The sequence below is a fragment of the Tupaia chinensis genome, unplaced genomic scaffold (genome assembly GCF_000334495.1).
Source record: "Tupaia chinensis unplaced genomic scaffold, TupChi_1.0 Scaffold148012_1, whole genome shotgun sequence".
Taxonomy (NCBI): Eukaryota; Metazoa; Chordata; class Mammalia; order Scandentia; family Tupaiidae; genus Tupaia; species Tupaia belangeri.
The window spans coordinates 1,649,669-1,665,163 of NW_006207862.1; the positions used below are offsets into that span (position 1 = coordinate 1,649,669).

At 38.7% G+C, this 15,495-nt stretch overlaps 1 protein-coding gene and 1 pseudogene across 2 annotated transcripts in view; one reads left to right on the forward strand and one right to left on the reverse strand.

The window, feature by feature from the left end:
- MICU1 (mitochondrial calcium uptake 1) overlaps positions 1 to 15,495 on the forward strand; it is a 288,729-nt gene that overhangs the window by 144,183 nt on the left and 129,051 nt on the right. For both annotated transcript variants that reach the window (XM_006170082.3, XM_006170083.3), the window contains one exon: positions 7,015 to 7,212. In XM_006170082.3, the coding sequence (XP_006170144.1) occupies positions 7,015 to 7,212 (198 nt within the window). The remainder of the gene's footprint in view (positions 1 to 7,014; positions 7,213 to 15,495) is intronic.
- LOC106734063 (cytochrome b-c1 complex subunit 7 pseudogene) lies at positions 5,988 to 6,849 on the reverse strand (annotated as a pseudogene).

A 15,495-nucleotide genomic window follows, 5' to 3' on the forward strand; every position in this document is an offset into this window, starting at 1 on the left:
GGGTGATTGTGGTGTCAAGACCCTGTCAGGCATGCTGTTTGTCAGTCACTCTGTCTCTCTCTCATGGAATAAATAAATTAACCTTTAAAAATTTAGCAAAACTAAGACACAAACACACACATTAGTCTAGGTTCACACAGGGTTGAAGTCATCATTATCACTGTCTTCTACCTCGATACCTTTTCTCACTAGAAGGGCCATGATGAGTAAAACAACACAAAAATTTAAGCATAACAAAAAATGATACAAGAGACTGCATAAAATCCAAACTCTGTGAGGCTGCTTCCAGAGTAACATGCTTTACTGGTTTGTTTGTGTTTCTTTTGATATTTTTGCTATAAGGCATGTATGCTTGCTGGAGACAAAGAGACAGAAAGTGAGAAATCACCTCACCACTGGGAATGGCCACACCACAATCCCTTCTTCTCCATTATCCTCTTGGGATTTTGGGCACACAGGCACATGTGTCTGGCGTGATTTTAAGGCCACCAGGTCCAGTACTCGAACCACAGTTGGCCATGTGGGAGCTCAGCAACATAACCATTACACCATTTGCTGGTGCCAAGCATACTGTTTTATAATAAACTTTTTTTACAAGTAGAAGTATATGCTAAAGTAACAGTAAAAAGTGTATTAAATACATAAAGCAGTAAATAGTTGTTTATTATCATTATCAAGTGTCATGTGCTTTACCTAATTATGTATGCTATACTTTCTTACGACTGGAAGTACAGTAGATACACTAGTATCACCAACAACATGTGAGTAATGCATTATACTTTGATGTTAAGGCACCTCACAAAACAATGGGAATTGTTCAGCTCTAATAATCTTATGGGACCACTTTCATATATTCAGTCATCATTGACTGAAACTTCATTACGTAGCATGTGACTATAATATTGATCACAGGAGAATTCAATATAAAAACTCTAAAAGGAGGGGTTGGTTAGTTAATGGTTAAGGCTCTGTTTTCCCACATGGCCAACCATAGTTTGAGTCCTAGACTTGAAAATCATAATGGACGCCTGCGCATGCAACCCCAGAATCCAAGAGGACACTGGAGGAGAAGGGATTGCCATGTGGCCATCCCAGCTGGGATCTGAGTTCTTACTTTCCCTCTCACTGTTTCTCTCTGTCTCTCTGGTGAGCACCCGTACTCTATGGCAAAAACCTAAAACAAACAAAAAGTGCAAAAGGTTTTCATACATTCAGATTGGCTCTAATTTCCCAAATGAAGTATTGTCTCTGATGGAATTGCAGTGTATTTCTTAAGTTTTTTTTTAAATTAAGCAGAATTAAGCCATATTTTATCATTACTTATTTTTACAGTTAATTTTGCATAAAGGAAACTAATAGCTAATATTATCCTTTCATTCATCTTTTCCAAAATCACTTTGATCGTGCATAAAAGCACAGTGTACTAAAAAGAATTCATGAGCTGCTAATACTGTGAGCTTTCTCTTGACTTTTCTACCACATGACTTCGTTTCCTTAACTATTTTATAGCAGATCATAAGACAGTCTTAGGCTACCAAAAGGTTTTAAAAATATATATGTATCTTCTATAACTGCTTAGGCTACATTCACCCAAGGTCATGACTGAAGTACTTTTTACTGTGACTATGAGTACATGTTATGTGTCAGTTGTAGACAGAATAAGATTTTTATTTCAGAAATGTTTCATATTTCTTTTTATTTTCTCCATACATATGGCATATAGAAAGCATTCACATAACTAGTCAAATTGATAGATTTTGAGTGAATCTTATATGTTGTTAACCAGCATTAGTTTGTTTTTGTTTTTTTTGTTTTTTTATTTGCCAGAGGGCTTGCATGCTCTCCAAAAACAGAGCGAGAGAGGGAACCAGCAGTTAGTGTAATGGCTATGTCGCTGGACTCCCACGTGGTCGACCACGGTTCGCGTCCCGGACCTGGTGGTTAAAACTCACGCCGGGTGCATGTGCGTGCGTGCCCAAGATCTCGAGAGGAGAATGGAGGAGAAGGGATTGCGGTGTGACCATCCCTCCTGGGGGGTGATTTCTCGTTTTCTGTCTCTATGTCTCTCTGTCTGTCTGGCGAGCGCATGCACCCTATAGTGAAAAAAAAAAGAACAAAAACAGCGAGAGAGAGAGAAGGAAAATGAGAAAGCACCTCCCATAGAAGATGGTCACACCACATCCCTACTCCATTTCTCCCTCCTTTCATGATCTTGGCCCTAAAATTTCTCAGTTGAGAGATATTTTTTTTTGAAATATTCTTATTTAAGGGCCAACCAGTGATGGATTGGTTAAGGTGGCTGGATCCTACATGGCTAACCACGTGGTTTAAGTCTTGGACCCAGCAACTTGAAAAACATGCTGGGCTCATGTGTGTGCATAAAAGGAGGGAGAAATGGAGCCAGAATTGCGGCATGACCATCCCTCATGGGGGCTGCTTTCTCACATTCGTTTTCTATTGTCCCCTCACCCTGTCTCTATTTGGCTAATGCACATGCCCTCTGGCACATGTTTTTTTAATTCTAAGAAAATCTCTCTCTGTCTCTCGCGCACGCACACACACGCATGCAAAAGCTAGTAATAACTACTTTAAAATTTTTTTAATGGAAGAGCACTTGTTACTGATAGTTTACACATAACTGGAACAGTATTTGGACTGAACTGTTATTAATCGTTAACTAAGCTGCTATAGCATTAGTTAATTTCCCCCGAAAACACTTCTTTTTCTCAATCACTCATACACTGTAGAAACCACAGTTTTGCTGCAAGCATATTCCCTTTCCAGGTAAGAGAGACTTTAAAATACTACCAGGGAATGATATAAGCGGCAGTATTTAGAGCCATAGGCAAGATTTAAGTCATGGCAGGTCCCAACACTGACGTTCAATACAGATTCACTACTATTAGAAAATTCTTTAGTTCTCACACTCTGGCAGGTAAAATAAATTATGCATTGCCTTAAAATAGAAAATTGTTCTGATTATCCTGTATTTCAATCTGAAGTCTAAAAATATTAAATTTTAATTTTAAAATTCATTCTGTACCTGTCATTCACGTCTCCAGGCCCTTGAACATAAACATATGTTGATTAATCTTATTTACATGACAAAATTAAGAAGTCATAGCTATAGCATTCATTTTAACATAGAGTTATATGGAGACTTAGTGATAATGTATTCTAACCTTGCATTTTTCCAGTGAGAAAACTAAAGCATATGTGGGGATCCTGCCATCTTAACCACCATGCCATCAGCTGGCCCCAAAATAAGTCAGCTTTTAAACAATGACTAGGAAATAACTCAATAGCTAATGGTAACAGGTAGCATACTCTTTTTTTTTTTTTTTTTTAAGAATTATTTATTTATTGGGAACCAGCAGTTAGCGTAATGGCTATGTCGCTGGACTCCCATGTAGTCTACCGCGGTTCATGTCCCGGACCCGGTGGCTTAAAACTCATGCCCGGCGCATATGCGTGCGTGCCCAAGATCCTGAGAGGAGAATGGAGGAGAAGGGATTGCGGCGTGACCATCCCCCCTGGGGGGTGATTTCTCGCTTTCTGTCTCTATGTCTCTCTCTGTCTGTCTGGCGAGCGCACGCGCCCTATAGTGAAAATCTCTCAAAAAAAAAATTATTATTATTTATTTATTTAATTCCATTTGTTATTATAATTAGTATTATTATTTTAATTTGACCAGAGAGAGGCAGAGAAAGAGAAAGCAAGGAAGCAAGCCATCAAGTCTGGGACTCGAACTATGACTGGCCATGTTGGAATCCAGCGCCCTTAACCACCATGGCACCTGCTGGGCTCCGGATAATATACTCTTATTAGGATGTTCTCTACAGAAGATTATCCATTGCAAAGTCTTTATCTCTGACTCTTTGTCTTTGAGACATCAAACCCCACATTTTTCCTCTATACTTCATTGCTTCCCATAGAACTTTTGCTATTACAATATCCCAAAATGATAGATTATTATTTTCTAAATACAAATTGGCATTCACCAGTAGATTATATTTCCCTTAAGGACATGGACTAAGTGTAATTCTTTTTTATATTTCTTAGCAGGTAGCCCATAGTTTGTAATAAGTATGTAATTATAAAACTAGATTTTTAAAAGGATAAATAAATTTTGTAAATTATACCAAAACTTGAATTTTAAATGATTTTGAAATGTATATTTGATTGTTCCCTTTTATGTATGCATAATAATTAATATAATGTTCTTGTGGGGAGAGTACAACATAGAGTACTATTAATCTTTGTGAAAGTAATCTCAGTTTTACTTCTTTTAATTCTGTAATGGATTTACATTTAAGTCAGTATGATATTATGATTAAGTGTTTAATCAGAATGGTAATAATAGCTACCATTTCTTGAATGCCTTTTTCATGGAAAACCCTTACTCTAGGAATATTTGCATATATTATCTCTCTGATCCTCACAACAAGTCTGTAAATACAAGAAATATTGTCCCCATTTTACATAAGGAAACTGCAATTCGGAGAGCTTGAGTACTTGCCCAAGGAAACACACCTAGTTTTAGGGGTCTACAAACTGTTCATGCAAAAACGTGCATAAAGAAAAAACTATGCATGGGACCAGCAGTTGGTGTAATGGCTATGTTGCTGGACTCCCATGTAGTCGAACACAGTTCGAGTCCCGGACCAGGTGGCTTAAACTCATGCCGGGCACGTGTGCGTGCAAGCCCAAGATCCCAAGAGGAGAATGGAGGAGAAGGGATTGAGGCGTGGCCATCCCCCCTGGGGGGTGATTTCTCGCTTTCTGTCTCTCTGTCTCTCTCTGTCTTTCTGGCGAGCACACAAGCCCTGTAACAAAAATCTCTCCAAAAAAAGAAAAAGAAAAAAAAAACTATGTATGGATTTTTAAAAATTTCTACACCTAAATAAACTAGTACTTTAATTCATTTTTCCACGAACTTTTTGAAGTCCCCTTATAATGTGAATTTGAGCGGGTCTTTCCTAGCTTAAAATTTTTTGTTCTTTCTGGGACTAGCAGATGGCTTAATGGTTATGTCGCTGGACCCCCCCCCAGTCGACCACAGTTCAAGTCCCAGACCCGGCGGCTTAAAACTCACACTGGGCTCATGTGTGTGTGTGTGTGCCCAAAATCCTGAGAGGAGAATGGAGAAGGGATTGCAATGTGGCCATCCCCCAGAGAGTGATTTCTTGCTTTCTGTCTCTCTGCCTCTCTCTTTTTCTCTGGCGAGCGTACACGCTATATAGCAAAAAAAAAAATCTCTCTGAAAAACATAATATCTGTTTTTACAATAGACATTTATTTAAAGTAATACACCTGCAGATCAAATTATTTTTTAATTAAATGTTTCAGGTTTGACCCCAACTTAATAAAAATACTTTTTTCTTTTTCTTTTTCTTTTTTTTTTTTTGGAGAGGTTTTCACTATAGGGCACATGCGCTTGCCAGACAGACAGAGAGAGACATAGAGCCAGAAAGCAAGAAATCACCCCCTCCAGGGGGGATGGTCACGCTGCAATCCCTTCTCTTCCATTCTCCTCTCAGGATCTTGGGCACGCATGCACACGCACCCGGCGTGAGTTTTAAGCCACCAGGTCCGGGATGCAAACCGCGGTTGACTATGTGGGAGTCCAGCAACATAGCCATTACACTAACTGCTGGTTCCAAATAAAAATACTTTTTAAGGAAAACTGTATCCATGATTGCAATTACTAATTACTTCTTTTTTTATTTTTTTTTGAGAGGTTTTTGCTATAGGGCGCATGCACTATAGGGAGAGAGACAGAGACACAGAAAGCAAGAAATCACCCCCCAGGGGGGATGGCCACGCCGCAATCCCTTCTCCTCCATTCTCCTCTCGGGATCTTGGGCACACACGCACAAGTGCACAACGTGATTTTTAGCCACTGGGTCCTGGACTCGAACCACGGTCGACTACATGGGAGTCCAGCGACATAGCCATTATGCTAACTGCTGGTCCCAACAACCTAATTACTTCTTTGCCCACTCTTTTCTCTCTTTTCTTTCCCAAATAACCTCTTTCAGATATGGCACAAGGTAGAAATTACCCTCCTCATATTTTGTGCATTGCTCTTTAGGCAAGGTGTGCTGCCTCGTGGTCAGGTCCAGGGCTCTCTTAATGCAAAACATCCTGTCATTATAAAGGTTCTCAGGAAGTCTTCTTAAGGCTTCCTTTATATCTTCATTCTCATATATTGTATCATCTCACATTAGCCCCAGTTTATTGAATCCTGCAGCGTTGTTTTACCATTTCCAAATACCATCCAGCCACCAACCTGATGCTGAAATGGCTGGCCTGCTCTCCACTTTGAAACAAACAAAAAATTTTGTGTGTTCTTTCTACTTCATCATGCTGTTGTGTTGAAAGATTACCCAATGATTTAGGAACATATAAAGATTTATGTTTATAAAAGTGGTATAAAAGCTATAGCAACCATAAACTTATCCAAAAAAGCTTATTTATATAGGTATATAGGTAGACCACTATTGCTAGTTCCCAAAATGAACTTTTCTCAACAAACTGACCTAAAACTCCTAAAGATGAAACTAATTGTCTGTGTTTTCTTTGGGTATTATTTCATATCAACAGTGTATCCATGTATCGTTCTAATGTAAGTCTTCCGAGATATGGAAGATATTATTGTGAGCTTGGTAATTATTCTAATTATGTAAGAGAGCTGCAAAAACAAATGCTTACCACTTTCTGAAGAGAGATTCTTTAAGAGGATCCCAAATACAAAGGTGTCAGGCTGTCTGTGTTAGAATCCTGGTTCTGCTACTTGCTAGTCACTTGTCTTTAAGCAAGTTATCTAACTTTATATGCTTCAGTCATGGCATCTATAAAAGGAGAATACTACTAGGACTTCCTTTATAAGAATTATAAGAGATAATAGTAGCACAGTGTAGGAAAATGGTAAACAAGCATTATTATTCTTACTTTTCTAATTTTTTGTCCACTTTATAATGTTTCTGTGGATGGCATTTGATTTTGTATTAGGTCCAGAGCATCATTCGCTCCCAAACCAGTATGGGTATGCGTCACAGGGATCGTCCTACTACTGGTAACACCCTCAAGTCCGGCTTGTGTTCGGCCCTCACGACGTACTTTTTTGGAGCTGATCTCAAGGGGAAACTCACAATCAAAAACTTCCTAGAATTTCAGCGTAAACTTCAGCATGACGTTCTGAAGCTGGAGGTAGGTATTCCTTTATTCCTTGGACTTCAGGAGATCCATCACCCATGCACAGAGAGCCAGTGGGTTAGGTGGGCCTGTACCATAGGCATGCTGTCAATCTGCTTCTGGCTGTGAGAATGTAATAGTTTGGACCTTCTCGGTGATCTGCAAACTGATGGCAGGTAGGAAATAACACGATCTGTAAAAATGTCATGGTATAAACTGGTTCTGGCACAAAAACAAAAAGCCTAAATTGAAAATCTTAGTTGTTTTAGGATACCCAGCTTGAGAAGAAGGAAATTCAGGAGTCAGAGCACTTCTCAAGCTCAGTGTGTATTCCTTACCTTTGCTTGTTATTGCCAGAGGGCACAGGCACTTGACAGAGAGAGAAAGCAACTCCCCCCAACAGGGTGCGGCCAGACTGCAATCATTTCCCCTCCATCTCTCTATCCTGTCAGAACTGTGGACACACACACACAAGCACCTGGTGTGTTTTCTTCAAGCTACTAGGGCCAGGGCTCAACCATGATCAGCTATGTGGACTCTAGCTCCCAATGCACAATGCACAATGCCCAATCACTGTGTCTCAAACCCCCCAACTGTAGGAAAGACTCCAGAAGGTAGAAATGAGGGTAGATGATAAATACCTATTTCTATGAAAGTTTCCAAAGGTAATAACAGCTGGAAATGCAAAATGTCAGAATAAAAATACAGGTTAAGCCTCCCTAATCTAAAAATGAGAAATGGTCCAAAATTTAAAAAAAAAAAAAAAGTTTTATTGCCAGAAGGACCATATACTCTTCAGAGAGACAGTCAGAGAGAATCCCACCCACCCCTGCCATGGGGTGTGGTCATGTTGCAGTCCTTTTTCCTCAGTTTCTCCATTTTGACAGGCTTGCATACATGCAGGCATATGCAGTTGGGATGTTTTTCAAAGCCAAGGGCCAGGATTCAAACCACAGTTGGCCATGTGGGTCCCTGTGTGCAGAATCTGCCCAAATCAATTTTTTTTTTTTTTTTTTTAGTGTCAACATGACCTCAGCATTTTGGTGGTTCAGTGTACACAAACTTCATTTCATACACAAAATTATTTAAAATAGTGCATAAAATTACCTTTAGATTATGTGTGTAAAGTATATGTGAACTTTGTATTTAAGACGAGTCTGTCCCACCCCTACAATATCTCATTATGTATATGTATGTATTCCGAAGTTCAGAAAATCTGTATTATGAAACATTTCTGCCCACAATAATTTTGGAATACTCAACCCATATACGTACTCAGAGATGCCAAGATGCCCTACTATGTCTGGGGATTTACTAGTTTACTTTTCTCTCTTTTTTTTAAATTAAAGAATTATTTTATTCATTCATTCATTTATTTTAATTTGACCAGAGAGAGAGGAAGAAAGTGAGAAAACAAGCTACCAGGTCTGGGACTCAAACCATGGTTGGCCATGTGGGAGTATACAGTGCTTTAACCACCACACCACCTGGTGGTTCCACAAGTTTTCTTTTTTGCTTAAAATTTAGGCCATCATGCTGTCCAGTCCCTGTGTACAGTTCCCTAAGGACATTATAATGTCTATATGTGTATTTATTTAATTTAGTGCATTCTGGGTTAATTGACTATTGAGTCTGTTTAGTTGAAAACATTCATCAAAACCAAAGTGGGGGTGCGGGAGTGAACGGTTTGGAGTGAGTGTCTGACACCGGATCCAGTCACATTCTGTACTTCGGTGCAGAAATAGGATCCTGACACTGTGACGAAGAGGGTAGTTCTGAGAAACATTTGCGACAGTGTATTCATTTGGTTGGTTTTCTTTTTATTTTAAGCTAAACATCTAATAAAACATTGTAAATTAACAGCTCATACAATGCAGATTTAGAATTATTGGGTTTTTTTTTTAAAAAAAAATTTTGGAGAGGTTTTTGCTATAGGGAGTGTGCGCTCACCAGACAAACAGAGAGAGACAGAGAGATAGAAAGCGAGAAATCACCCCCCAGGGGGGATGGCCACACCGCAATCCCTTCTCCTCCATTCTCCTCTCGGGATCTTGGGCACGGTCGACTACATGGGAGTCCAGCGACAGCCATTACGCTAACTGCTGGTCCCATATTGTTTGATTATCATAAAACATATTTTGTCCCTAGTTTTTAAAAGACCCAAACTATGATTTATATAATTTACTGGTATTTTTGATGAATAGGTTTAAGTCAGATAATAGATTAAAAAAAGAAGAAGCAATGTGTCAAAATTTAATGTTTTTGTGATAATAATAAATATTATGTTCACTTAAAATTCATCAAATGCCTTCTATTTGCACATGTGTATGGAAGCAAAACAATGAAGTTTAATTTCTTGAGATTTTAAAAATTCACTTACACTGTTTTCAACCTCTTTTTTTAAAACACATACCCTATTTTAATATTATTTGAATAATAATATTTATGTACCATGACTAAAAACACATGAAATTATCAGGGAAAATTATTGCTTTGTTTTTAAATTACATATATTACTTCTCTATCTGTTGTCCCTTTTTCCTCTGATATTCTGATATCTTATTTCCACTTTTTCCACCCATCTGACTCATTGAGACAGTTTCAATATTGTCACTGAATTCTAATTATCATAAGGACGATGTTTAATATTCATACTCTAGCAGAAAAACAGCAGGACAGATAATATTTAAAAACCAAACTTTGGAATGTGCTATGTGCTTTTGTACTTGTTTTTTGAAAATGATGTAATTGGTTTTGAGAGAATTTGCCTCAAAAAAACAAAGTAATGGATCTCTACAATTAAGCCAAGCTTCTTGTGGAGACTCTTATAGCCCCTAAAAAAAGTGCAAGTGCGATATATATAGTAAAAAGTCAATAAACATTTACTACATTGAAAAGCTTTAGCGCCTCCCTTTTCTGACACCTTAGCATTGCTGAATAGATAGCTTTCCCTATCTACAAACTAAGTGAGCATTAGTAAAGACAGTTTTCTGTCCAGATTTTGAAGGTTTTTCTATACTATGTTACAAAGGAATATAATACACCAGCCTAGCAAATCACTTAAAAAGATTTCAACGTTAATTGCAACAAAAGAATTTAACTAGTCATCTCTCACTTATCAGCCAATTAATCATAAATTAACCATAAAGCCTCAGTTCCTAAATACTTGAGTTAGTCAAAGTTTTGCTTTTCTCTAGTTGTACTTAGAGGACTTTATTTACAGCATAACGTCAATACTGTAGCTCTTGTCCATTACCTTGTTGCAGAAAACCATAGCAGATAGTGGAGTTCAAAATAAAATGAAACAAATGGTGAAAATTACATGTCCAATGGCATTTAAGCATTAGGCTTTAAGGACTTTGGAAATGCTAATATTACTATTTTCACTGCATGGAAAACAGGTACTTATCAGACAGCAACTTTTATTTTGTTCACTTGTTTATATTGAACTGGGTATCTTGGATATTTTTATATATAAAATATACTAGAGATACTACAACAATAACACACACACAGACACACACACACAAACAAAGGCATAGCACTTACCTTTGTGAAGTTAGTGTTCTTATTAGGAATATTTCAATATACTCCTCAAAGTGGAGAAGAAAGAAGTAGACCTTATCCAAAAATTTTTGTGTAAGATTTCATATGTACTAGGATTCAAGTCATATGCCTTGATCCTAGTGTATAGCCAGACTGATTTTCTTTGGAAACATTATACCATAGTCTAGGAATATAAGCGATTCAATTTATTATATAATTACAACTGTTTTTGTTTTTGTTTTAAACTTTTCCAGAATTCATGTGTACTCACCAGAAAGACAGATGGAGAAGGGGAAAGGGAAGAGCATCCCCATGGCATGGGGGTCATGCCATAATTCCTTCTCCCTTTCTCTACACTCTCAGGATTTGGGGCTTGCTCACATGAGCATCCAGCATGTTTTTTAAGCCACAAGGGCCAGGATTCAACTACGTGGTTGGCCATGTAGGATCCACCTATTTAACCACAGAGCCAGCCCTGTAATTGCAGTTTAACAAAGTGTAGATCCATACAGCATAGTTAGAGAATAAAGCACCAATTAAGATGGTACTTTTCATAAACTTCGAACAATACAGGGTCGACTAGAGGGCTGACCATGTGCCAGCCTGACCACAGTCTAGCCTGTAAATACACTGCCTGACAAGTATCTGCCTTCCATGCAGTGAAAATAGTAATATTAGCATTTCTAAACAAAGTCCCTAAAGCCTAATGCTTAAATGCCATTGGACATGTAATTTTTACCATTTCGTTTCATTTTATTTTGAACTCCACTATCTGCTATTGTTTTCTGCAACAAGGTAATGGACAAGAGCTACAGTATTGAGGTTATGCTGAAAATAAAGTCCTCTAAGTACCACTCAAGAAAAGCAAAAAAACTGACTAACTGGAGTATTTAGGAACTGAGGCTTTATGGTTAATTTCTGATTAAATGGCTGGTAAGTGAGTTAAACTCTTCTGCTGTAATTAATGTTGAAATCTTTTTAATGATTTACTAGATTGATGTATATATTGTATAGATTATCAATGAAGTAAAAAAGATAATAGAGCACATTAGGGATTTCATATATGTGTCATTGCACATAACCTACACCCATGTGAAGAAAAGGTGTAAAGGGAGTCATACGTAAGATATTTATTGTAGAAAGTGCTCTTGATTTGACATTGACATAGGCATTATTTCCATATTTCCAGTCCAGAGAATAAGTGCCTTTATATAGATGGCCCCTCTATTTAAAGTTGTATCAGTCAGTAGTGTTTCTTCCCAACTAGATTTGCAATGTTTTAAGGAAATATGAAAAGTAGAAAGCACATAGGCTTTGGTGCTACTAAGACTTTGGTTCTACTCCCGGATGGGTTACTGATTCTCTCAGAGACTGCCTCCTCATCTGTAAAACGGGGCAATGGTTAAGTGAGATGATGTTCATTAGAGACTGAATTTCTACTCCCCCCAAATTCATATGTTGAAATCTCAACTCCTGTGCCACAGAATGTAATCTTTATTCAGAGACAGTTTTTTCAAAATACAGATTTTTGCCTTAGGGCACATGTGCTTGCCAGAGAGAGACACAGTAAGAGGAAAAATGAAAAATCACCCCCCAGCGGGGATGGCCATGCCAAAATCCTTTCTCCTCCATTCTCCTCCTAGGATCTGGAACACTCACGCACACGCACCTGTCATAATTTTCAAATCAGCCGGTCCAGGATTCAAACTGTTATTGACCATGTGGGAGTCCAGCAACATAACCACTGTGCCATCTGCTGGCCCTAACTGGAGATAGTCTTTAAAGAAGTGATTAAGTTAAAAAGAAGTCAAGGGGAGGGACCCTAATCCAATCTGACCAGTAATGAGCAGAGGAAATTCAGACACACACAAACACCAGGAGTGTACATGTACAGAGACACAGTTGTATGTAGAGGCAGCCAGAGGGCAAACGTGTAAGTGAAGGAGAGAAGCCTTCGAGAAAACTAGCTCTTCTGGTATGCTGGCATCTTGATCTTGGACTTTCAGCCTCCTAACTGTGAGAAGTAAATTTCCGTTGTTCAAGCCACCCAGTCTGTACTGTTTTATTATGGCAGCATATCAAACTAATGCAGTGTTAGATACCTACCACCACTAGGCATGTACTATGCCTTTTTATTTTTTAAAGAATTATTTGATTTAATTTTTTTATTATTTTTTTAAAGTATGCTATAGGGCATGTGGACTTGCCAGAGAGAGAAAGCGAGAGAGAGAAAGAGGGAAAGTGAGAAAGCAAGGCACCAGGTCCAGGATTCAAACTGTGGTCGGCCATGTGGGAGTCCAGCACCTCAACCACCATATCACCTGCTGGCCCCATACTATGCCCTTAATTAGTGTGTTTTACCTTCTTTTATGTAGCTTCTGTCACCTAGTATGCCAGTAGGTGTATAGTAGGCAGCTACCTACACAGATCATCTCAGTTGAATGACCGAAAGGCCTTCCTTTCACTGAGAGAGTTTTCTGATAAAAAACATCTGGAAAATGACAGCAATTTTTGTTTTTATGAAACACTTTTAATTTCACTTTTCAAAGTTTGGATAATTTCTCTCCTCATTGAGTGTGAAATACAGCCTCATCATCATAGCCAAGATGAAATGGAAATGATGAATAGTACCTTAATAACTTTATTGTGGGATTTATAACTCCATTATTCTTTCTATCTGTCTCTTACTAGTTTTACTTCATTACTTACTGATCTACTTTAAAATTTCAGATCAGGGAGATTAATTGTTTCATTTGTTTGTTTCTGTCTTTTTCTCATCACAGTAGCTTTCAGAGTGAAGAGAATGCTATTTATCTGCCTAAACTAAATTTCCAGAGATTCTTCAGGGAAGAGAGAAAAGTCTGTGAACATTTAATGATTGCCTGTCTTGAGCCGGGCACTTTCCATATATTACATGCCTTACTTATTTTAATTCATGTTAACCTTGTTGGGTGTAGTAGTAGTATGCCCTTGTTCCAGATGGAGAAACTGAAACTCAAAGAAAAGTCGCAGAATTCTTGTAGGCTAGAACTAGGGTTGGAACTCAAGTCTGCTTCATAGTATCTTTCCACTGAACTTTTGGGTTGTCAGAAAAATCCTGATGCATATTTTGGAAAAAAAAAAAATACATCATGACTTTTCCGATGACATATAACTTATGCTCTTTATATTACTTTTAGTTTGAGGTAAGGTTTCTGATTTATTTGAAACTCTAAAGAAAAATAGAATTTATCTGCATTTTGGGACCAGCAGATGGCATAATGGCTACGTCACTGGACTTCCATGTAGTCGACTGCGTTTTGAGTCCTGGACCCAGTGGCTTAAACTCACACTGGGTGCATGTGCATGCGTGCCCAAGATTGCGAGAGGAGAATGGAGGAGAAGGGATTGTGGGGGTGTCATCCCACCTGGGGCGGGGGTGGGGGTGATTTCTCCCTTTCTGTCTCTCTGTCTTTCTGGCGAGCTCATGTGCTCTATAGCAAAAAAATAATAATAATAATTTATCTGAATTTTAAGGACATTAAAAGGACCACATTTTAAAAATATCTACAGTCTACTTCTCTAACATCACCGTTCCTGGTTCCTTTGCAGGTTCCTCAGGTTAAGTCTTATAACTATGAAAAAACACATTATTCTTTTGAGTTTGTAAGAAACTACCTAACCTGGACATTTAATTGCATTTAATCATGAGACTCATTAGTTTGATAGGTTTTTTTTAACATTTTGATGCTCTTAATTCTAATTACATTTGTTTTTTATTTGTTTGTTGTAAATTTTTGTCAGAGGCTACGTGCCAGAGAGAAAAAGAGGAAAAGCTGGAAAGCAACCCCTATGGGAGGTGGTCACGCCACAATCCCTTCTCTCTTGTTTCACCCTCCTTTCAGATTTTGGCCATCCATGCTCACATGCCTGGTATGTTTTTCGGTCTGCCAGGTCCAGGACTTGAACCACAGAGTTGGCTATGTGGGATCCAGCTTCCTTAACTACCATGTCATGTACTAGCTTCATATTTATTTTATTCTACCCACTTTGCTCTGTCAGGAAACTCAAAAAACATGAATTTAAAGGAATGATTTATGAATACAAGGTCGGAGGAGCCACTAGGTGATGTGGTCGGCAAGGTGCTGGATCCCATATGGCCAAGTCTGGGTTTGAGGCCCCGACCCAGTGGCCTGAAAAACATACCAGAGGCGTGTGCATGAGTGCCCCAAATCCCAAGAGAATGAAGGAGAAGGGATTGTGGCGCAGCCCTACCCGGGGGGGGAGGGTGGGGTGGGGGGATTTCTCACTGTTCTCTCTCTCTCTCTCTCTCTCTGTCTCTCTGGTGAGTACACACACCCTGTGGCAAAAAACCTGAAAAAAAAACACAACCAAGTTGGAGCCAGCCCTGTAGTACAGTCCTTACATGGTATTTATAGAGAGCTGGATCCCACATGGCCTAGTTGGTGTGAATCTGGCCCCAGTGGCCTGAAAAATACAACAAGCAAGGGCACATCTGCACCCGAAATCCTGCTGGGGTAAAGAAGTGCAGGCAAAGGGATTGCACATGACGACACCCCAGTGGGGGTGCTTTCTCTCTCTAGCAAGTGCACACACGACCTTCTGGCAATTGAAAAAAGGAAAAGGAAAAGAAAAAAGAATACAAGATTGTTTTTTAAAGCTTTTTTTGAGGTTATTAAAAATTCTGTCTGGGACCAGCAGTTGGCGTAATGGCTACGTCACTTGACTCCCACGTAGATGACCACAGCGCAC